General features: G+C 41.0%; 3 protein-coding genes across 3 annotated transcripts in view; 2 read left to right on the forward strand and 1 right to left on the reverse strand.

The window, feature by feature from the left end:
• Nucleotides 1-5,159: 5,159 nt before the first annotated feature.
• Nucleotides 5,160-7,512, forward strand: LOC135463489 (uncharacterized). The gene is made up of 3 exons (XM_064740747.1): nt 5,160-5,231; nt 6,328-6,691; nt 7,080-7,512. The coding sequence occupies exons 1-3, from the start codon at nt 5,162-5,164 to the stop codon at nt 7,510-7,512; spliced, it is 867 nt and encodes a 288-aa protein (XP_064596817.1). The 5' UTR covers nt 5,160-5,161.
• Nucleotides 7,513-14,965: 7,453 nt separating this feature from the next.
• LOC135463490 (uncharacterized) lies at nt 14,966-15,589 on the forward strand. The gene has a single exon (XM_064740748.1). The coding sequence runs from the start codon at nt 14,966-14,968 to the stop codon at nt 15,587-15,589; it is 624 nt and encodes a 207-aa protein (XP_064596818.1).
• Nucleotides 15,590-16,231: 642 nt separating this feature from the next.
• Nucleotides 16,232-25,276, reverse strand: part of LOC135463491 (atrial natriuretic peptide receptor 2-like) — a 43,175-nt gene continuing 34,130 nt past the window's right edge. Inside the window, exons 21-24 of the mRNA XM_064740749.1 lie at nt 24,382-24,553; nt 24,023-24,121; nt 17,717-17,808; nt 16,232-16,324 (exon numbers count right to left, since the gene is read on the reverse strand). Of these exons, the coding sequence (XP_064596819.1) occupies nt 16,232-16,324; nt 17,717-17,808; nt 24,023-24,121; nt 24,382-24,553 (456 nt within the window). The remainder of the gene's footprint in view (nt 16,325-17,716; nt 17,809-24,022; nt 24,122-24,381; nt 24,554-25,276) is intronic.

The raw sequence follows: 25,276 nt of genomic DNA on the forward strand, positions 1-25,276 counted from the left end.
AAGGTGGGATTTTGTCACCTGCTCTTTTTTCTGTATATTTACATGATTTGGATGTAGGCCCTATATTAAGTAATGCAGGTGTCTGATGTAATATTGCTAGACGTTTCCTAAACCATTTAACGTATGCTGAAGATGTTGTTATGCCTATCGGCAAAGTCTCCAGCGTTTGTTAGACATCTCCTCTGACTTTTCAACCTCACATGATATTCTTGATAATTTTAAGAAAATGGTATGCTTGGTAATAACGATAAAACGCTATAGTAGCTGCTTACCCCCCCCCCCCCCCCCTCCAAACAGCTATAGTAACTTCTTACTCCCCTCCAAACAGCTATAGTAGCTCCTTACCCCCCCCCCCCCCCGCCACCAACAGTTATAGTAACTTCTTACCCCCCCTCTAAAGAGCTATAGTAACTTCTTACCCCCCTCCAAACAGCTATAGTAACTTCTTACTCCCTACCCCCGTTGAGGCTCTGTGGAGACATCATGCTGTATGTCAAAAGGTACGCGGAGCATAGTCATGTGACTGCACACGACCTTAGTGATACTGATGATATTGACAAACAACGCAGAAAATTTTGTATTGTAGTGAATGGCATACTTCACAAGTTCAGTTACTTTTCTTTTATTGTCAAAAAGTGCTGTGTAAGTCGTGTTGTTCAAATATTTATTGTTGTTCACTATGGTCAGTGTATTCGCAGAAAAGTTTCATCAAACTGAAAATAATGTATAGCAATGCATTCAGGTGAATGGTGAACTTAAAATATAGCTGTGGTGTTAGTGAAATTTTTGTCACACACAGGGTAATGTCTTTCCGCGAAATGGTGCGCGGAGCATCATACTCCTCGTTAACAAGGCTTGGATCCAGTAACAATCAAATCCAGTAACAATCAAATCCAGTAACAATCAAATCCAGTAACAATCAAACGTTAGCTATTTTATGGACCTCAGATGTCCGTGTTCAGTATTTAACTGTTTGTACGCTATGGTCTTGTGTCTGCAATAAAACATAATAAAACATAATAATAATAATAATAATAATAATAATAATAATAACGTCATACAAGTGGTTTTTCAACGAAACACACAAACCACACAAAGCAAATATATTCTCTTTCTCATCTTGTTCACACGAAGGGTTAAATCAAAGGGCAAAATGGCGGCATGGACAATATCATGTAGATTCCGACTGGTTGATCTGGTCCGTTAGTTTGTGACAGGTAGTAGAGCTTGATGACATGACGACAGGGAGGAACAGATTCAAGGGAGCAGTATCGCCAACTTGTTCACACGAAGGGTTAAATCAAAGGGCAAAATGGCGGCATGGACAATATCATGTAGATTCCGACTGGTTGATGTGGTCCGTTATATTGTGACAGGTAGTAGGGCTTGATGACATGACGACAGGGAGGAACAGATTCAAGGGAGCAGTATTGCCAACTTGTTCACACGAAGGGTTAAATCAGAGGGTAAAATGGCGGCATGGACAATATGAAGCAGATTCTAACTGGTTGATGTGGTCCGTTATATTGTGACAGGTAGTAGAGCTTGATGACATGACGACAGGGAGGAACAGATTCAAGGGAGCAGTATTGCCAACTTGTTCACACGAAGGGTTAAATCACAGAGCAAAATGGCGGCATGGACAATATGAAGCAGATTCTAACTGGTTGATGTGGTCCGTTATTTTGTGACAGGTAGTAGAGCTTGATGACATGACGACAGAGAGGAACATATTCAAGGAGCAGTATTGCCAACTTGTTCACACGAAGGGTTAAATCAGAGGGTAAAATGGCGGCATGGACAATATGAAGCAGATTCTAACTGGTTGATGTGGTCCGTTATATTGTGACAGGTAGTAGAGCTTGATGACATGACGACAGGGAGGAACAGATTCAAGGGAGCAGTATTGCCACCTTCTTTTATCGGCAAAAGAGATTAGCAAATCAACAGACCGGAAAAAAGGTTTTTTTATGTTCTCTAAGATTAACAACTAATTTACTAGAAGAAAAAGCGAAACCACAAACCGGTTTACTGAATGCCGAGTTGGGGGATGGATATTTATTGAGGAGTTTGTGTCGGGCTCAAGGCAGAGGATGAAGTGTCTAGCACTGACTATTTTCTGTGGTTTTTTTTTCTGTGCTGTCCTATTAGGAATGGTAATTAATACGCGTGAGTTTTAAAAATATATATGTGACAGTCAATCTGTGTAATCAGTCATTACGCGTAATGACTAAACAAATCAGTCATTTGGTGAAGTGCCTGTGAGCACCAGGCAATACGTGTGATGACTAAAGATTCCAGTCATTACGCGAAATGACTAAAAATCATGGTCAGGCATTGCGTGAAATGACGAAAGGCTATAAACCATCAGTTGAATATAAAAAGTTTATTGTCGATTAATCATGATGAAGTAAATCATGAAATAAAGTCAAAAGCACAAAATGAAGACATACATCACAGTTAAAATCATACACAATGAAGTCCTACAGTCAGTTCACTTTAAAAAATACTACATGTAGTTGGTTAGTATTACGAGTCATTTATTTTTGCACATTAGGCTGCTGGAGCATTTTATTTATTTTTTAAAAACACTTTCACCTATTGAATCCACATCTCTTGGAGCCTGTACAATTGCACCGTACATATCCCTGACCACCGCAGCTTGATTCCATATGTACAGCCTGGCGTAGTGTTACCCTCTTTGTACAGTGTACATCAGAGTCAGTAAGTAAATGCTGGGGACACAAACTGATTGCATGAAAAAGTTCCTTTCAGAATCCCAGTTTTAACACAAATGGTGTACATGTCATTCTCATCACGGTCCATTTCTCCGGTTGTATAAGTGTGACCATTTGCCAGCTACATCACACTCTCGTGGGTGCTGTAGCTTTACTCTCTTGATGTAGTCTTTTATTTTGTTTGTTGTAATATTCTCCTGGCCTAGTAAAATGGTCACGCCTGACTACCATAACTAGTTTTATCAGTTTCTTCAGGGCATGTGTGAATTCTACAATGCAATGCCTGAAAACAACGAAGGTAAACAATCCTGATGGAATCCGCTGAAATTTGGGCGCTTAATCATTCGTCAGGAGTGAAGACTTCAGCTTATCATTCGAGATAGATAAGGATTAAGGTCAAGATGTACCGTTGCAATAATGTAAAAGACGTAAAGCACAGAGAGTAAACCCAGAGCGTTGACGATGGTGTGATAGTTGACAAATATAGTCACATGTAAACGGTGAAATGTCTCTTAATAATTAACCTCAAATGAGGTTTTATACCAGTAGTTCATCTATATGCTTAAAGGTAGCAAATGACACGCGTAGAACCATGGCTTAGGGAGGGAGTGAGTGCTTGGGGTTTAATGTCGTATTTAACAGTCTCAGGTGTGACTCAGTCCAGGACTGACCCTGAATCTACCGCTCCCAAAGCGGACGCTTTACCAACTGTGCTATCGGGGCCAGCTCCATGGCTTAAAAAGACAGACAAAAATGCAGTGATGTCAGCGGCAGTTTCAGGCCTTATTCGTCTAGAATTACTCAACATGCTACTTTTAAAAAACAACAACATGAGAGTAATGCACAGAAATCAAGCATTGGGGACACCAGCAGTCCTTGTTTATGCAGATATGGCAATTTTATCTGTTTTCGCTTAAAACAATTGGCGGGGTGAAGTCCTTCAAAAATCCTTCCAAGACATTCAGACCAATACACTCTCGTGCTCCGCAGACTGTATAGTTTACCCGAACGACTTCCTGGCTCCCTGACTTCTTGTCTGACACGCACCGCCTCTGTCTTGCAATATTTCTCGCTGCCTCGCTTCCTCCCATTTCACTACCTCGCTTTGCTCCTTCGCTTTGTATTGGAAAAGTACTGACTTTCATAGAAAGTTAGATTCAGGCAATGTTGCCTACATATAGGTCTTGTAATCAGTAGAAATTTCTCTCGTATATTTTGTTCGTGTTCTCTTCGGCTATATAAAATATTTTCACTCGATCTGTTTCTGGTTTCCTTCACGGTACGAAGGTTTCTTCCAGACTAAACCTCCCGTTGTCACCGGTCCGTCAACCTGAACTGTTACATGCATGTACACTGGGGGACTGGCTTTGTCCAAGTGGTTAAGTTGCTTGTCTGTAAATCACTAGGATTCACGACATACGGGTTAAAACGGGATATGGACAGGGAATGTGTGCACTTCCACGATCTCAGTGTTGATATACCTGTGGTGCATTAACAGGTCTAGGACACTTATGGGTGTGTCTGTGCAGTGCAATGTTGATAGAGTTGTGGTGCATTAAGCGGTGTATGACGCTCGTGAGTCTATCTGTGCAGTCCAATGTTGATATACCTGTGGTGCATTAAGAGGTGTATGACACTTATGGGTGTGTCTGTGCAGTGCAATGTTGATAGATATGTGATTCATTAAGCGGTATATGACGCTCGTGAGCCTATCTGTGCAGTGCAATGTTGATAGAGATGTGGTGCATTAAGTGGTGTGTGACGATTGTGGGTCTGTGTGTGCAGTCTAATTTGGACAGAGATGTGGTGCATTAAGCGGTCTATGACACTTGTGGGTCTGTCTGTGCAGTGCAATCTTGACAGAGCAGTAGTGCATTAGTGCACTATGCCGCTTGTAATGTGAGAAACATCGTTAGTCCAAGGGTAGTGGTTTAACCCAGGCACTCTGGTTTCTTCAACGTATGGAATTAAACGCCATGGTATAAGAAAAACCTTCTACCCAATATGTATTAATTTAAAACCTTTGAATTCGGCGTTAAACTCCAATGAGATAGATAATTAAAATTTCATAATCGAGAAATAAACTTTTTGAGTGTCCACTGGCCCCGCGGTTCTTATGCTAAATGGTATTTCCTTAAATTTGATCACTGTCCAACACGGTGAAAACATTTCACTGTTAGGTTCTTTTTATATATTCGCACCTACATGCTGATAACCCCTGAGCTACTGCGGCACACCTGGGCTGTTCGCGTAGCGTCCAGGCACCTTAAACTGTCCGCCGCCCGCGGGACTCACACTTACAGGCTGTGCCTGTATCACTGCGCGCTACACTCGTGGTCAGTCCAGTCTACCTTATATAAACAGCCGTGAGCTACAGCATGTCTAACAGTTGCCCTACGCTTTTGCCGTGAGAATTTCAAAACATGTTTTCGTCAATGTTACTTCGCTCATTTCTGTTCGGGTCGCTCCTCTACATCGTGCTGGCAGCCTCTGGTAAGTGATTTGTTTGGTCAGTAATAAATAAATTAGCAAGTAAACCTCTTGAAAAATTCCAGAGTAGTCCTAATAGAGTGTAGACCTAATTACGTTTGATTTAACCGCACATATTTTAGATGTAAGCTGAAAGTTTAAAATCTGTACTTTTAGTTAAATATTTAATCCTAATAGCATTTTTTTACGTTTTTGATCTATTTCTCTTTTTGCTTTAGGATAGATTATTTTATAGCGCCAGCTTTTTATCTTATCTCTTCCAGTTTCTCCCATGTTCCAAAATTGTGTGCGTTTAATTTATTTATTTGATTTGGTGTTTTACCCCGTATACAAGAATATTTCACTTATACGACGGCGGCCAGCATTATGATGGGAGGAAACCGGGGAGAATCCAGGGAAACCCATCTGCAGGTTGCTGTCAGACATTCCCACGTTCGGCCGGAGAGGAACCCAACATGAGGTGGATTTGAACTCACAGGGACCGAATTGGTGAGAGGCTCCTGGATGATTGCACCGCGCTGGTGTACTAACCACGTCGGCCACGGAGGCGCCCAAGTGTTAAAGATGTAATATACTAAACAAAATTAATGATATGGTACTGAATTTTATATATTTTAATTAAACAAAATCCTCCGATGTATTCGCAGTTTGAAAAAAATTATAACAAATCAACGTTCACTTACATCTGATATTACCACATCAATAAATTCACTCTTTAAATTCCCACCCCATTGTTTACTTTTCTGGGGACATACTGGAGGAATTTACGATCGCCCTCAGGTAGTCTTTAGTGACAAAAAGCAGTGAATGTCGATACAGCCCACAATGTAGATAGACAGTTCACCTGGTCTTCCACGAAGTTAGTTAGAGATGCACATAATGGTTTATATCTTTACGTCACATGTGAACACGTTCGTCAGTTGTTTGCAGAGGGCCGGAGGTTTATTTCACTACCTCCGATGTACTCAACACACATACACATCTGATGACTTTAAAATGAGTGAAAGATCCTTGATTATAGCATCAAACCCCTTGAATGAACATATCTCAACTGTTTTTGTTTTTTTTTTTCTCTCTCTCTCTCTCTATCTCCCCCTAGAGCCAAGTTTCACCAACGCCATCAACAGGGGACTTGTGGACCACGGTTCTATTCCCGAAGGGTCGGGATTAGCCGCCAGCCGACGTCACCCAGGTATTCTCTACACACACAATGACCACGGGGGCAAAAACAAAATATTTGCCCTAGATGCCACGAACGCTCGACTCCGGGCCACATTCACCATATCTGGCGCCACCAATCATGACTGGGAGGACATCGCCGTGGGCACGTGCGGCCAGGAAACGTGTATATACATAGGTGACATCGGTGATGGCGGCCCCCAGCCTCACACGATTTACCGAGTGAAGGAGCCAAGGGATATACGTGATCAAAGTCTGCCAGTAGAGTCAAAACTTTTATATGAGTAAGTGAAACATATGCTTTATCCTGTTCCTTCCGTTTAATTGAGTAAACAATTTTAAACCATTTTATAGAAGAGCACTCATTATTATCCCTCAAAGCGATACTGTTGGCGGAAACTGTATATTGTGTAGCCCGTATAAACATTGATTTAGAAGATTATAAATTGTAACTTTAACATAATGTAAAACTGATTTGTACTTGATATGCACAACTAACTAGTGTCTATCTACTGTCACTGCAGCGCTGTTATTGACACATATACCTTCGATTGCGTTATTACTAAAACTGCCGGATAATAACACCCAGGGTTTCACAATACCGCCAAGAGTTGTTCATTCCCCTATACCGTCCCAGAGAACGATCACATTGTCGTTCTTTTTAATTTTCAGATTTTCAGAGAAAGACTGTGAAACACTGATGATCGATCCACAAGGGGAACTTTATATAGCCTCTAAGACGGACGACGAGCCATCATGGATTGCGCATGTGCCAACTAACGGAAACTGGGGAACAGGAACAGTCGTGAAAGTCCACAGACAAGCAAAATTTCCGTTTTACACCAGTAAGAAAAACCCAGTGGGAGGTGACATTTCCCCGGACGGCACGGAAATGCTGATCAAATTTAAAGAATGGGTTTTATACTACAAATTAGCGAGTGGGGAAAGTTATGTGGACGCTATTAAAAGAGATCCACTCAAACTACCGTACCACCCAGAGCCACGCGGTGAATCGGTCTGTTGGTCACGTAACGCGGATGGATATTACACCATGTCTGAAGGTGAAGGGGAAGACCAGCCGCTTTACTTCTATCAAAGAAAATGATTGCTCTAGAACTAAACGATTTTATCTCAAACATTTAAATCAGTCATTGAAACGAACGCTCTTTTTTAGCTGCGACTAAGCAAGCTTGCATAAGTTGATCGTTCTGTCGATTGGTCGGCCGACATTTTAACATCTTATCCTTTAACATAGGCTTACTATCTGTTAACATGGGCTTACTATCTTGCAACATGGGCTCACTATCTTTCAACACGAGCTTACTATATTTCAACACGGGCTTACTATCTTTCAACACGGGCTTACTATCTTTTAACATGTGCTTCCCATTTGTTAACACTGGTCTTTTTTTTTAACAAGAGATCTGAGTATACCAGCACAGTATCCTGCACAAGGAATGTTGCAGCTATTGGAAGTTCTCGTTTGTTTTACACTTGGATAAATTCTGAGAAATATCGATCTTAGTTGATGACATTATAATCCATATTTATAGATTGTATAAATATTCACAATGCACCTGGATGAAATCAAATTGTTTATTTTATTATTTTTCTTACTTGTAATTTAGAATAATTGTTGGGATGAGCCCGAGTGGTTAGTGTGTTCCTCACTAAAACGCTAAGTGTGGTTTCAATCCCAACTTCAGAATGGGTGTACACTTCTCTCTTGACCTTGACCACAATAAATGACCGATCACTCGCAGGACGAGTCAGGTGGTTGTACGTTTAATGGAGAGAGATTGCACTCCACCATTTGTAGCATATACGTATTGAGCTCACCGTATGCGGGTAAGCTTATGTGCGTTGTCCGGGGGAAAGTTCGTCCATTACTTACCAAAGCCAGAGGGTTTTCTCCAGTGCTTTCCGTCATATAAGTGAAATATTCTTGAGCAGGCCTACAGCGCTATACGTCAAAAGTACCAACAAGTACCTTAAGAATGAACCACCCATCAAATACTTGTATCCACTTTACCACTTATATCTGGTATTTAGACTTAGCATTTCCGTCGTTTGTCAGGATGTTGTTTCTGTTTATTGAAAGCTCCTAAAATGATAGGGCTTTGGGAACATTGTCAACACTTCTGCCATATATGGGATAACAAAACCTACGTGTGGTATCAATCCCTCCAGTACAATTTTATAAAAAAAAAATATTAAAAATAATGTAATAAACTGGAAATGTAACTTGTAGAAATGTAACTGTCGTTGATGAACTCTTGAATGTGAATAAATAAAATGAAATATTGTGCTAAACGCATGATAACAGAGTTTTAATTTCTGAGGGATGCCATTGATAGAAGTTACGGTATCTAAAAGAATTGGGACCAAATTATAAAGTGGGTAAAGTTGCACTCGTACCACATCCTAAAATGCATCGTGTTACAATTCAAACTATATTTGAAATAATTTAATGTTTTAAAAGCATGCAGAGACGGGAAAATGTGCAGAGTTACTGTGGTTACTGTATATAAACATATACGTTTGAAGGGACATTTTTTTATGTCATTGTCTGTTACATATGCCGACAACACAGCATTTTGGGTTATTCTAGACCAGTGATCTTCTAAAATACTGCAACAAAGATCGCCACGTTATAACTCAGCTTAAGCCATGGTCGCTGGGGGCGTGCAAATTTGTTATTATATATACGTTTACATGAACACAATAAACCCCAACTGACGTAAACTGAGGAAGAGGCCGAATTTGACCCACTGTGTATGAGCAATTCCCAACTACCACATTGTCTCTCTATGCTATAAACCTTTTGTTTGTCATCCAGCCTCGACAAGTAGCATGGATGCTAAGGCTCTTAATCTAGCCAACTGCGACACACATTCTCAAAAACGTTCCTTGCAGCGAAGCCCGATATAAACTACCAAGTCCTATATATAAATGTATAGCAATAAATTTAGACTGACTACATCATGTCGCTAAAATTCTACCGATTTTGAACACCTGAAGGGAGAAGAGGTCGCGAAGCGACTGAGGTGACAGAAGACGGCCAAGACTGGGTGATCATTTGAGTTGGACAAAGAGACCAAGGCGACAAGTCACTTGCACAGTGGTTTCATTGTTTGCCAAGAGTCATTTATTTCACGAAATCGCCGTTTTAGCGACTAAAGTCGGACGAATTTGTGTAAATATTAAAATCCACTTTAAGTTATGCGTATGTACTATGTATGTGGCGTTATATGACGCTCTTAAGATGTTATCCATTACACATTGTGACGTCACAAACTACATAGGTTTACCACAGACGTTTACTTCGTTATGTTCGTTATATTTTAATTTACTTCGTTATATTATCGTTTATGTTCGCTTTAACCAATTTAGTAAGTTTTTCGAACAGAGTTCGAAAGGTACCCAAAAAGTTTACCTATGTTTGCCTCAAAGAATGCTGCAAATTTCTATGTCTGTATAGTTTTAAACATTTTTACCGCTCAGAAAAAAGTGATATTTCTCAAAACGACAATTTCTCTGAGCAAATTCCACAGGACAAAAAAATCCCCAGCAATGTACTATGTACCACTTTAAATAAATAATTTTGTGCTGATACATGAAACAACTCATTTAGAAGCTTGAATAGATATTTTCTGATTATTCCAAATAGCAAATTTGCTCAAAAAATAAATCCAATAGGTTGTAAAATTTAAACCGTTATACTGAAAATGGAAAGATGTTTACCTTTAGCTGCTTTAAATGGTTGAGATGAAGGCCGTTATACTCGACGCTGTCTTGTTCTTGTTGAAAAGATAGTACTATGATATGATTCTGGCTGTACCCGGATTCCACAGAAGGGTGTGACGGAACTAGTTTTCTGATGTTTATACTGGCAGTAACAAACGAAGAATATCCAATAAATCAGATAGTATAGAGCTGGACTACGGATATAAAGCTCCGATTTCAAATCCCGATGAGTGAAGCAGCCTATTTTCAAATGGAATCTGCGAAATTAGTACGTCACTTGAACACCCGGTACACGTCACTTGAACACCCGGTACACGTCACTTGAACACTCAGTACACGTCACTTGAACACCCGGCACACGTCACTTGAACACTCAGTACACGTCACTTGAACACCTGTGATGCGACAACAAACCGGTGAGTATGTACGAGGAATGACTCGCGCTAAACAATGAAAACAGTGTGTAATGGGAGATCCCGAACCAGAAAATGCTTCCATGTCAAGTACCAGTGCGCGAACACATGTACAGTGATAGTGTGTGCCTTCGATACGCGAAAAGAATTAGAATACATTCCGTGTACCCTCTTGAATTTCAACCCCTGTTTGGCTTGGAGAACACCAAATATTCTCACTCACTCACTCACTCTTGAATTTCAATGATTACATTCATGTTGTCTTACACAAAGCCCCTATTTTATTTACACTGAAAAGATTTAAAACCTCTAATGATATGAGCCAATTTATGACAATTAAAAGCACATGTAGTAAGAAAAATACATAGATCCTAAAATAGAATGAGTGAGTGCTTGTGGTGTAACGTCGTACCGGTGATTAAACATTTTTCAGCCGTATGATGACGAAGGAGTCCTTAGAGTGCATTTAATGCGCCTCTTTGTAGCAGGACGGATTTCCGCAGCCCTTTTATCAAGTGCCGCCCGCCCGAGCCATTATACTGATATAGGTCAACCAGTCGTTGCGCTGTCCATTTATTGCTGAATGTGTACTTCTCACTAGCGTTCTTTACTTCCTAAAAGCTTTAAACCTTGTCATTTCTGAGAAATACTAATGGCATTTTTAGAATCGACACCTTAAGCTGCACATGATTTCATATTTCAAATCTAAATATAATTCCACGGAAAGGCCAAACAACTAAAAAAAACAGTCGTTCACGTGACATATTGAGAGACAAATTTGCTGCTATGTATAAATGTTCCAAATATCTGGTTCTGATTACTGGATTGTACTCGTGCACCAAATTTCAGACGGTTCCGTGGTAAGAGAAGACGTTTTTACAGGTTATGAACAAAATCAAAAATGGCTGCCAAGTCACGTGACCTATATTACTTAATATATTCCGTTTTTGCCCTTAAGGCCGTGCATTTATGCAATTTTACTTTAAATCACTCAAACATTATCCATTTTGTAAGTGTTTTGTCGAACAAAAATAATCATCATAAAAATCTGAACAATTTCAATATTGTTCTCAGCCCAAAAAACTAGGCACCCTAATAGTGGTACTTCCTTCATCGGGCCTCCGCCAAGATATCAACTCCAGAATAGCCTGCGTACGATCCATTTTGTTTCTGCCGGGCTCCTTTTTGATGTCAACCGATAAGGTTAATCGATCAAGAGCTTCCTATCGTTTTTCCTCTACGCCCGAACTCAGACCAAGTTATGCCTTTCCGTGTACTAATGCGTCCATGAACTGGAACTGATCACTCGTTGACTACGCCTCAAAATAAAGTTTGTTTATCCGATCATATTCCCTCAAGACATCGTAGGATCTCACGACAGCATGAGAAAAAGATCGGCCATGTTGTCGTTGACATACTTCCGGGCGCCGTCATGTTTGGACTACTTCAGGTAAATCATACTTGTTTTCTTTCGCTGATATATTGATATATCGACTTTTGTTCCTCGTGGAATTTCAGTGGTACCTTGAAGCTAGGATTGTGGATCATTTATTGGCAACTTTCAAAGATGCTATCCCATTTTTGTCGCGAATATTATTTCCCGAATGGTTTGTACCTGTCTGGGAGAGCTATCTTAATTTGGCCTGTAGAAGTTCTCGCGAGAATGCGACTGAGCGGTACACTGTGAGACAGGTGCAGGCATTGTATTAAATGAGTAAGATACATAACACACATAGGTCTAGATAAAGAAGAGTAAAACAAGCGAATGTTTTTTCACGTCCAGTTTATTCAGTTTGAACAATGGTTTGCTGCACGCCAGTAGATACATGTAGACCTTGAGAAAATGACACAAAGTTACTTTGTGGGTTTTATATATTAGCTTGATAACACATCTTTAATATACATGTAGGCCCGTTAAAAGTGAGTATCTTCTCTTGATTCATGACTCTTTTGGTTTGCATTCTTTGTTTTCCTGTATGGTTTGTTCCTTTGGCCAGACTTCATATGGCGCTAGTACGTTTCAAGGCATGACAAATACAGGCAACCACTGAGACAGTTTCCACGCGGGCAAGGCAAAGGGAAGCAACTCCGAACAGGCCACGTAGATCAATTTTTCTCGTATTTTATTAGGCTCATCACTTTCAAATTTGATTTATTTATTTGATTGGTGTTTTACGTCGTAATCAAGAATATTTCACTTATACGACGGTGGTCAGCATTGTGGTAGGTGGAAACCCGGCAGAGCCCGGGGGAAACCCACGACCATCCGCAGGTTGCTGCAAGACCTTCCCACGTATGGCCGGAGAGGAAGCCAACACGAGCTGGACTTGACATTGGTGAGAGACTCCTGGGCCTGTGGGACGGAAGAACTTGGGACAGCTCATTTTGATTTATTATCAAACTAACAGTGACGAAGTAAGGACCAGGATGCACAAACTGTTATGGAACTAGCAGAAGCAGAAACATATGGTGGGTGAACCATGTAAACATGAGAGGAACGCCCACTATCTCAGCAATACATGGGTAGTGTAACTCATTCGGACGCCAAATGAAGCTTTGGGGTTTTTTTTCGGGCTTACACTACTTGCGTATTATGTGAAACTTATCAGTGGATCCAAGGGATTTTCTCAGCATAGTTTATATTTGTCTGTTGATTTATCTGATTGCTATTTTACGCCGTACTGTAAAATATTTCACTTACACGACGACTCGTTTACTACGGCTCAAAATAAAGTTTTTTTTTTATCTAAGCATTATGGTGAGAGGGAATCGGGTAGAGCCCTCGGGAAGCCTACGACAGTCCTCATGTTGCTGTCAGACCCATCCACATACGACCGGAGAGGAAGACAGCGTGAGCTCCTGGGTCAGTATGGTCATTATGTGTAGTGATGGGTACATAGGTTACGTGTACACCTAGAACATGTAACTGGGCTAGCATTAAAGAGCAGCTGTACCAGACATGTACATTTTGCTAAAAGTCATTGTTCTCCAATTAAGTAACAGTTTCTGCATTTACCAAGAGTAGCTCAAATTATTGCCTTTCATTGTGTATCAGGCTCGTATCTGTAGAATTTATAGAGTTAAAATGATTATAACTCTTGAAAAATACAACGCAACCAGCTTTATAAATTTTAGAAACGTTTTAAAAGGAAACGTGCATGGATTTATCTTTGGATTTGGACTAGTATTTGTAAAAACGTAGTTATCTGGACTGTTCTAAAATAAGAGCAAAAGTCGATTGTATTTGCGCTGATTTTTGCCCGAACGGTATAGCCTTTTTAATTAGTAAACTAAGCAATGTATTTTATCATCGATATGATGCATGGCATTTGCATTTGGTGAAATGTACACAGCATGAGGACAACCTCCATCGGCTATTCCTTCACCCGACAAGGTATACAAATTCTGAAGTAACGACTGGTATTTAATGATCTCATTGCAGCTTTACTTCACGGTTTAAGTAGCGGAAGGTTCGCAGACAGAGCTCCGCACGATCCATGTCTTTTCTATGCATCTACAGTTCGTGGGTTTTGACATAAATGGAAATGTCGATGGTATATGGTTACTCATTTCGAAAATCTGTAGATTAGGTGCCTCATAAATTCCATATGGAGTTTCGTATCGCAGCATCCTCTGGCTCCCTGAGGCTCATTCCAGGTTACTGCTCACCCTGTCAAGCAGGCCTTTCCCATCATAATCACCAAATGTATAGAACTTCTTTCGTTTCCATGGTTGCATGAGAGAAAATAACACGAATATATCTCGGGCACCACGAGTTTTATTTTCCATTTTTTTTACTCTTGCCTTTGCTACTCCTATGACCCACCATGTTAATAAAGTACTTACAGCTTCATTGCTGTAATCCCAAAGCAAATGGCCAATCAGGTCGTTGTAAGTCAAGCTCTTTTCTGCCTAACTGATAAGCAACATTTGCTATGATTGGTCGTCTCCTTAACGCGATAAATGGCTGCATTTGTTTCAGGCAAACTAGATATAATCATAGCAACTGCCAAAATATCACTGTACATATATCGCTGTGCACACATCGCTGTACATATATCACTGTACATATATTACTGTACAAATATCATTGCCTTTTTTTCTTAAGGTCTAAGAAACCAGTTAACAGAAATGTTATAACAGCATATTCACCGCAGGTTGAAGGATTAGTTGACAGTTAGGTTTTTAATGCATGTGATTTTGTTTCATGCTAAGCTTAAACAAGTTGACCCGTCGGACGGTAAGAACATCAGAGATTCCCATGAAGTATTTAGATCCAAGAATACGATAATCGATAACACCACAGGAGAGGTATAAATGTATCCAAAGCTTTGATGTACGGATTCAACTGCTGTCACAACTGTCACTCGGTGTATCCCACAGAGTGTAACTACACAGATGCATCCAGGGGATCGGTGTATCCCGCGGAGTGTATCTACAGAGATGTATCCAGGGGATCGGTGTATCCCACGGAGTGTATCTACAGAGATGTATCGAGGGTCGGTGTATCCCACGGAGTGTATCTACAGAGATGTATCCAGGGTCTCGGTGTATCCCACGGAGTGCATCTACAGAGATGTATCCAGGATCTCGGTGTATCCCACGGAGTGTAACTACACAGATGTATCCAGGGTCTCGGTGTATCCCAGGGAGTGTATCTACAGAGATGTATCCAGGATCTCGGTGTATCCCACGGAGTGTATCTACAGAGATGTATCCAGGGTCTCGGTGTATCCCAGGGAGTGTATCTACAGAGATGTATCCAGGGTCTCGGTGTATCCCACGGAGTGTATCTACAGAGATGTATCCAGGGTCTCGGTGTATCCCACGGAGTGTAACTACAGAGATGCATCCAGGGTCTCGGTGTATCCCACGGAGTGTATCTACAGAGATGTATCCAGGGTCTCGGTGTATCCCACGGAGTGTATCTACAGAGATGTATCCAGGGTCTCGGTGTATCACACGGAGTGTAACTACAGAGATGCATCCAGGGTCTCGGTGTATCCCACGGAGTGTATCTAAAGAGATGTATCCAGGGTCTCGGTGTATCCCACGGAGTGTATCTACAGAGATGCATCCAAAGTCTCGGTGTATCACACGGAGTGTAACTACAGAGATGTATCGAGAGGATCCGTGTATCCCAGGGACTGTTTGTGTAGAGATGTATCCAGGGTCTCGGTGTATCCCACAAAGTGTAACTAAAGAGATGTATCCATGGGTTCGATGTATCATACGGACTGTATCTGTAGAGATGTATCTTGGGGCTCGATGTATCCTGCATGTTGTAACTATAGAGATGTATCCGAGCATTCGATGGAAAATACTCAAGGTATTGTATCACCTGAAGCAATGCATGTATATCTGAACACCAGGCACATAGCAGAACACTAAATACGTAACGTAACATCACCCACAGCAATGGCGACATGTCCAGCTGCTCCATGTGTAACACCGTCAGGCACAAAGCAGATCAGCCGCGTGGTGATGGACTGTGGACATGAATCCAACTGATCGAAGTATTACAGCGTTACAAGCCATCTATCCAGTGATATGAGGTAGCATAGGGCAATGTCCCTCCCCGATGTATCCAATGCCCCAATCCATGGATATCCTCCAGACTTTGCAGCACTGTCACCAGGTTACTTCTCCTCGTGTGGACCTTAGCTATGACTGTCCAGTCCCCTGACACCCCTGCCCTCCCTGGTCAGGTTGTGTGTCCGCACTCTCCAACCAATACGTCGTCATCTGTCCTTTACCCTGCAGGACAGAGCACCGGTCAATGTATGAAGAGGACACGTTGTAGCAAGTTTATAGCACCACCTCAGGGCACAGGAAATACAATTAACGTGTATCAAGATTCAGTAGAAAAACCATAAATGACAAAGACCACTCTAAAATAAAGTATTTATCAAATGAAATCATAGAAAGTTAGATGTATTTTTTAGCATTTTCAAACCGATTAAAACGCATTTAAAACACAGGATTCTATGGTGGTCTGTTGGGACCCAGTGGGTATCAGTGACGTCACAGCAATATTTTAGGCTTGAAATATAGTTCGTTCCAAGGTACATTTGTTAAATGCATTCATAGCTCTAAATGAAGATGCATATTGAGTGATGAAATATAGCAATCTATGCGTGTCAAGTGGCAAAAAGCTGAATTGACATCACTGGTCCCAGTATGGTCCGAAAAGGCCACAGTAGAATCCAAAATTTTTACTGCATTTATTAGCTAGAAAAATACTCTAAAAGCAATAAATCAAACTATTTTTACTAGAAAATATTTAATGGTCTTTTAACGTACTTCATGGCAGTGTGTTCTTTGCCTTGAAGGCTATATGTGTTTTGCTTTCTTTCACTGAATCAATTCCAGATACTTAGATTATAATGTGGAGGTTGAGGACTATGTCGTCAATGACACAAGGCAGTTTTTATGTCTAGGTATAAAAACTAAAACGTCGAATAAGCGCTTACGATTATACGGGAAAAAACGGTGTCGCCAGCCTAGCTTAGCAAATTGTGTGACGTTATTCGCCGTTATTGTTAAGTGATCGGTCCGCAGAGGCTTTCATAAGCAGACTCAAATGCCCCCCGCCCCCCACCCCCAAGCTAGACTATAACCATTAGTTTATACTTGTGTACATAAACTCTAAACAATAAACTAGCTTTCAAATTGTTCCTGCCTATTACAAGGCAAGTGCATGTTGTACCACTGCCACTCGAAAGAATTGGGGCATCCCAATGCGTTAGTACCAGTACAAAGAGCTGGTGTATATGTAGCCCAATGGCCATAGCAGTAAATGAGCTTCCCATTACTGAATAACAGAGAAATATTATCTCTGTCTGAAGAATCGGACTCTTGATTGGATTTCAGCAAGAGGTGCACTACATCGACTGATACCGTATGCTTTATAAAAATTGTCAAGCGTTTGAAAAACGTACATTTGCCGAAAGTGACACAGATATACTGACGCCGATGTATGGGAGGCAGGTAACATTATAGAATACCCTGGAATAGTACGACACACTTTTGGCAAATTAAATTATACACATTCAAGGTGATGAAATGTCATTGTTTCGATCAGTCAAAACTACTTCGTTGGAATTCAACAATACAGTATCATACACCACAGACAACTGTTCTGATTACCTTGACGGCCACCTCTCCCCTTCGCTCCAGCCTAAATGCGGGATTGTCCCGTAAAACCGCACCTGTTACTTCACTGACGTGAATCTTAAGAGCTGGAAAAAAAAAAGCAATAAATGTAAAGATGAATCTGGGTTTTAAGGATAATCTTAAGAATAATGCTAAGGGTAATGACCATATTTTCCGTGTGAGACGTATAGGCTTGCCCGGAAGTCAAGTCAAGTTTATGTTAGAATGCAGAAATAAACTGTCAAATTTCATTCTGGTTTATTTATTTCGTTCTTTTTCCAGAGAATGTTGTCTCACCAATTACCAGGAAGAATTGCTCAGCAGTATTTCTTAACGTAAGGATATTCTAAAAATGAGTGGAAAAAGAACGAAATTCAATATTACATGGAATGGTTAGAGCAACAGTACAGAAATGTTAGGTAAAAGTCAAAATGCGGCTTAGTTATCAGGGAAAAATAAATAATTGACGTAGATATTCGCTGAGAATCACCAACATGCCTGGGACACTAGGTGAGATTGTTAACACAATGACAAAACTTAGGTATGGAAAGAACTAAAGCATCGGTACTTTGCAACTCGCAATATCAAGTATTATTCGTTTATACACGGTCTATCCTTCAGATAGGTTCTTCAAATGGTTCAAGCTTTGGGAAACATCAACCAATACAATCACGAAAATGCATCACGAATGAACCTTATTAGTGGTCCTAATGGGCTTTCATAGATGCTCAAGCTGCTGACTGGTTTGTTTAAGATTGTAAAAATGTTTTTCGTTCGCGAAGTTCCTTGATGTGCAATATTCTGGCTTCATCAGCCTTGCACCAAACATAGCATAGCATAGCTGGAACAATCCTGTTCACCGGCGCCCTGCAAAAGGGAAGAAATTCTCCCAGCCGACACAACAGAAGAGCCCTCTACATATACGAATAACACCGGTGATTTCAGTAACAAGAAGATAAATGAAAATGAATATTCATGGCTGGTATACTTGATCATCAACTTAGCAGAGGGCACTTCTGTTGTATGACTTGTAAGACTTACTTCCCTTTGTAGAGAGCTGGTGAATCTCAAAGGTCATGCTTAAAATGAATATGGCATTCATGTCGACTGAAAGATTTTAAGGTGTCGAAGCCGGCGAGAAAGGGTGACCATTTTGTAATGCGCAAATTTTGGTGTCCTAAATTAGAGCGCCTTGGTTTAATCCAGCGTTTTCGTCCGTGTAAACACCTAACAGCAATTGCCGGCTCAGATGCACGCTAATTCCCGATGTGACAGATGGGAGTTTGCGAGCTTTGTGGGCAAATCAAACGTTAGATCTACTAATTGACGTGTAAACGCAAGTAGCCCTAAATTGGTGAACTGAAATGAGCTGGCTCCAAACCTGGCCAATTTTCAGTGTAACGTAAATGTAACGTAACCGCGGTTTTTGTTCTCCGCATCAACGATAGATGCAAGTGCAGTTCATACGCAAATCATTTGTCTCTTGCGGAGTTACATAATTTGTGTATGCAGTGAATTACATCAGGATCATCAACGATGTGTACAGTATGCATGCTCAAACGCGACCATGTATTTGTGTATATTACGTTAGATTCGTCATTGGAACTACCTAACACAAAGATGTGTACATCATACATACAAGCGAATATGTATTTGTCCATATTATGTTAAAATCGTCAGTGGAACTACTGGATACAACGATGTGTACCATATACACTTGCGAACATGTACTTGTGTATGTTACGTTAGAATTGTCATGGAACTGTTCGATACAACGTTGTATAGGGTAGCCTACATACATTTGTGCCTCGATACTATCAAGTGTTATTTTCGAGGGCAAAATCCCGTAACGATATGTTTGCACGCAGTGTATGCATGCGTACACACGTGCAGACATGTTTGCATTATACATACTGCCATTTATTAATTCACGTGCACAGTATCTTAAGTGGAGTTAAAACACAAATCATATAAACGATGCAAAGCTGGATGGAAACATTGGAAACCCCGAAAATATCGTGAGGTGAAGTTGACGTTTACGGAACGAATTTTTCATTTGATTTATTTAGTTATTAGATTGGTGTTTTATGCCGTACTCAAGAATATTTCACTTATACGACAGCTGCCAGCATTATGGTGGGAGAACATCGGGCAGAGTCCAGGAGAAACCCACGACCATCCGCGGGTGCTGCAGACCTTCCCTTTTACGGCCGGAGAGAAAGCCAGCATAAACTGAACTTGAACTCACCGCAACCGTATCCTGAGAGGCTCCTGTGAAATTACGGTGCGCTAGCGCGCTAACCAACTGAGTTTCTGGATTTGAACCCGCGACCTCAGAGCCAATGCTTCAGGAGCGTGAGAGGAACACGGGAGTAGGTCACTGTAATGACATTACTTCTCACTGAAAACCCAAAATTAGACGTTGTTGCAACAGACAAGAAGTCACTACAACCACATCATCAGTCATTGCAAACTAATCTTTGCAAGTGCATATGAAAGTGGATCCAGCCGATGCTCAAAATGTTGTACAATAGAATGTCACCACAGCTTAGTCAGCCGATGTTCAAAACGTTCTACAATAGAATGTCACTACAGCTTAGTCAACCTATGTTCAAAACGTTGTACAATGCAATGTTACCACAGCTTAGTCAGTCGATGCTCAAAACGTTCTACAATAGAATGTCACTACAGCTTAGTCACCCGATGCTCAAAACGTTGTACAATAGAATGTCACCACAGCTTAGTCAGTCGATTGTCAAAACGTTGAACAAAAGAATGTTACCACCGCATAGTCAGCCGATGCTCAAAACGTTGTACAATGGAATGTCACCACAACTTAGTCAGTCGATGTTTAAAACGTTGTACAATAGAATGTCACCACAACTTAGTCAGCCGATGCTCAAACCGTTGTGCAACGGAATGTCACCACAGCTTAGTCAGTCGATGTTCAAAACGTTGTACATAGAATGTCACCACAACTTAGTCAGCCGATGCTCAAACCGTTGTGCAATGGAATGTCACCACAGCTTAGTCAGTCAATGCTCAAAACGTTCTACAATAGAATGTCACTACAGCTTAGTTAGCCAATTCTCAAAACGTTGTACAATAGAATGTTCCCACAGCTTAGTCAGTCGATACTAAAAACATTGTACAATAGAATGTTACCAACGCCTAGTCAGCCGATGCTCAAAACGTTGTACAATGGAATGTCACCACAACTTAGTCAGTCGATGTTCAAAACGTTGTACAATAGAATGTCACCACAACTTAGTCAGCCGATGCTCAAACCGTTGTACAATGGAATGTCACCACAGCTTAGTCAGTCGATGTTCAAAACGTTGAACGTCAGATTGTTACCACAGCTTAGTCACCCGATGCTCAAAATGTTGTACAATGGAATGTCACCAGAGCTTAGTCAGTCGATGCTCAAAACGTTGTACGTCAGATTGTTACTACAGCTTAGTCAGTCGATGCTCAAAATGCTGTACAATGGAATGTCACCACAGCTTAGTCAGTCGATGCTCAAAACGTTGTACGTCAGATTGTTACCACAGCTTAGTCACATGATGCTCAAAATAATGTACAATGGAATGTCACCACAGCTTCGTCAGTCGATGCTCAAAACGTTGTACGTCAGATTGTTAAACAGCTTACTCACCCGATGCTCAAAATGTTGTACAATGGAATGTCACCACAGCTTTGTCAGTCGATGCTCAAAACGTTGTACGTCAGATTGTTACTACAGCTTAGTCAGCCGATGCGCAAAATGATGTACAATGGAATGTCACCACAGCTTAGTCAGTCGATGCTCAAAACGTTGTACAATGGAATGTCACCACAGCTTAGTCAGTCAATGCTCAAAACCTTGTACGTCAGATTGTTACCACAGCTTAGTCAGCCGATGCTCAAAATGTTGTACAATGGAATGTCACCAGAGCTTAGTCAGTCGATGCTCAAATCGTTGTACGTCAGATTGTTACCACAGCTTAGTCAGTCGATGCTCAAAATGCTGTACAATGGAATGTCACCACAGCTTAGTCAGTCGATGCTCAAAACGTTGTACAATGGAATGTCACCACCGATTAGTCAGTCGATGCTCAAAACGTTGTACGTCAGATTGTTACCACAGCTTAGTCAGCCGATGCTAAAAATGTTTTACAATGGAATATCACCAGAGCTTAGTCAGTCGATGCTCAAATCGTTGTACGTCAGATTGTTGCCACACCTTAGTCAGCCGATGCTCAAAATGTTGTACAATGGAATGTTGCCATGCACAGCTTAGTCAGCCGATGCTCAAAACCTTGTACAATGGAATGTTGTAATGCACAGCTTAGTCAGCCCATGCTCAAAACCTTGTACAATGGAACGTTGGCATGCACAGTTTAGTCAGCCGATGTTCAAAACGTTGTACAATGGAATGTTGCAATGCACAGCTTAGTCAGCCGATGCTCAAAACGTTGTACAATGGAATGTTGCCAAGCACAGCTTTGTCAGCCGATGCTCAAAAGGTTGTACAATGGAATGTTGCCATGCACAGCTTAGTCAGTCGATGCTCTAAACGTTGTACTATTGGAATGTTGCCGTCCACAGCTTAGTCAGGCGATGCTCTAAACGTTGTACAATGGAATGTTGCCATGCACAGCATAGTCAGCCGATGGTCTAAACGTTGTACAATGGAATGTTGCCATGCACAGCTTAGTCAGCCGATGGTCTAAACGTTGTACAATGGAATGTTGCCGTGCACAGCATAGTCAGTCGATGGTCTAAACGTTGTACAATGGAATGTTGCCATGCACAGCTTAGTCAGCCGATGGTCTAAACGTTGTACAATGGAATGTTGCCATGCACAGCTTAGTCAGCCGATGACTGTTTGAAAAATTAGAAGGTAAGGTAAGAATTATCACATTCTTACATGAGCACAAGTAGAAAAGCAGACTAGTTTCAAAGTGTTGTTTTCTGGGCAATCGCCATAGCTAAAGAATTAATTACCTGGAAACAAACAAGATATACTTTCATATCTTCGCCATTGAAAAACATAGTTATAAGTCAGAGCTAAACAGATGGCCCGCCGCTTCAAAAAAACATGAAAAAAACTTTAAGAAAAAAGGAAAACTTCGTCGTCACATTGCGGACATTACTAATAAATATTTTTACATGACGGAGTACATGAAGTCTAAATCTGGAATCTCGATGACGCATGATTGAACGGATTAATCCTTAGAGTTCACTTTAACCGGAAAGTGACATCAATTATGCATAAAGGATTGAAAATTTAGCAGGTCAATAAATCAGCTGGAAACAGAACTCACAAGGGTATTAACTTGTGCAATTGTACCCATCCTTCCGACCGTATATCATCGTTGGTCAACTTAGAACCAAACTAAGGATAGGAAACGCCGAGGGAGTTAGCGGGCCAACACGGCACAATTACCCGGGAGCTTCCCAACAATGCGGTCGCTGTGAGTTCAAGTTGAGCGCATGCTGGCTTCCTTTTCCGGTCCTACGTGTCTGCCAGCAACATGAGGACGGTCGTGGGTTTCCCCCAGACTCTGCCCGGTTTCCTCCCACCATATTGCTGGCCGCCGTCGTATAAGTAACATATTCTTGAGTACAGCGTTTAACACCAATCAAATATATAAATAAATAAAGAAATAAGTAAGTATAGGAAACAGGGTAACTCCGGTGTACATGCGGGCGTTAGGGATTATAGTTTATAGCATTACCTACACGTCAATTTAATCGTTTTCTTTTCCTTCGAAATGGTTTTATTTACAATCTTCAGCAGACCAATAAATCAGCTACATACAAAATCCTTGTGTCAGTTTGGCCGGTCTTGGATAATCAATGCTGCCGACCATAAATCATCGTGTGTAAATTAGTTCCAAAATGGAGCATTGGCACTGAAGCAACTCCGGTGTATGACATGTGGATATGTATACTTCTTAGTGTCTTTGGTATGACCCAACTCGAGTTTCATCTCACGTCTGCCGATTTCGAGTAGGACACTTTAACCCTTAGGCCACCCAAGCGGTCACGCAAGGCACACGACAATGTCGCTATCTCTGGTCAGATATGGCCAAATGGAAAGGTACATCTAAACCGTAAGTTGTAATGTTCTTAGTATATTTTGTAACATATTATATTTGGTAATAAAGTATATTTTGCAATATCACAAACTAGGTAATACAATGTACTCAATGAAGCACCGACACAAGTTAATCTTACAATGAGCCCATGTGTTTCCTGAAAAAGAATGCTACTTGGGTGAGCTATTCCGGAGACCGGATCAACCTGGCTTACCTTCTCCTGTACTTTCCATCCTGGAGGCCGTGTTGACAGTGTCCCCGAACAAGCAGTACCTCGGCATCTTAAGCCCCACTACACCAGCCACACAAGAACCTACGGGAAATGCAGAAACCAATCATAAATCTAGATATATTTCAAGAACTTTATAAGATATACCATGGCGGCAGACCCTTTTGTAAAGTGTACCGCGGCGGAAAATTACGCTGGTTACCTTCCTAATAATTCGTCTCTTCAGTATTACATGTTGAAGTAATGTGATACGATGTCATTTTCATTACATTGTTTCAAATATATCGTAGGTTTACCATGCAAAACAAAAAATAAGGGAACATACTTTGCCCCCACAGACTTACCCGTATGAAGGCCTGCTCGCAGCAGGAGAGGTTTCTCCGGAAAGTGCCGAATCCTGAACACTTTCGCTGTGGAAATCAGCTCCAGAGCGAGTGACGCCATGACAGTCACGTGATTCTTGTTTCTATTTGGGAGACCTGACACCACCATGTAAGCATCCCCGATTGTTTCCACCTGTGGAGGTTAAGTATGTATTTAGTTTACGTCTAAGGCTGTTTGTACCTCACGTAAGACAGAAGACTACATTCCTAACGAAAAGTTTGATTTTTCTATCAGAAATGTTTTGTTACCAGAGTTTTAACTTTAATTCTTAAGCATAGTCAGCATTCTAAAACATGAAGACAGATGTGTTATCTTTGCATACATGTGTTGTATTATTACACCACATAGAGTGATTCTTGGTTTTCGTTGGTCAATACACGGCCACGCTATATGTTGAACGATAACGCGCTCAATCAAAGCAAAATCACATTCACAAAGTAGTATTCCACGTTCACGAAGCAACAGCCAGCGATCTCGGGGTAATATCCCACGATCTTGTTGTAATATCCAACGATCACGTACATATGTTCCACTATAGTTCCATCTCTTTGTCTACTTTTTGACGATGGCTAGCTCTGCTATCAATGAAAAAATGCAACTATTTAACTTACTATCTAGTAAAGTTTTCGGTATAACAAACATATCGGGTAGTGCCTTCAGGAATGGCCAGCTCTGGAGAAATGAGCTGCCATGTTCCCAGCTTAGCTTCCACTATAACCGCTCTGAGACTTGACATTCACTAACCTGGAACTCGGTCCTTTATGTGGGCATAATAAAGGCCATAATATCGCAACTATCACAAATGTAACCGTCGCACCCGCTTGGACAGCTTCAGAAAATCCCAAACCGCTATTT

This window comes from Liolophura sinensis, chromosome 3 (genome assembly GCF_032854445.1).
Source record: "Liolophura sinensis isolate JHLJ2023 chromosome 3, CUHK_Ljap_v2, whole genome shotgun sequence".
Taxonomy (NCBI): Eukaryota; Metazoa; Mollusca; class Polyplacophora; order Chitonida; family Chitonidae; genus Liolophura; species Liolophura sinensis.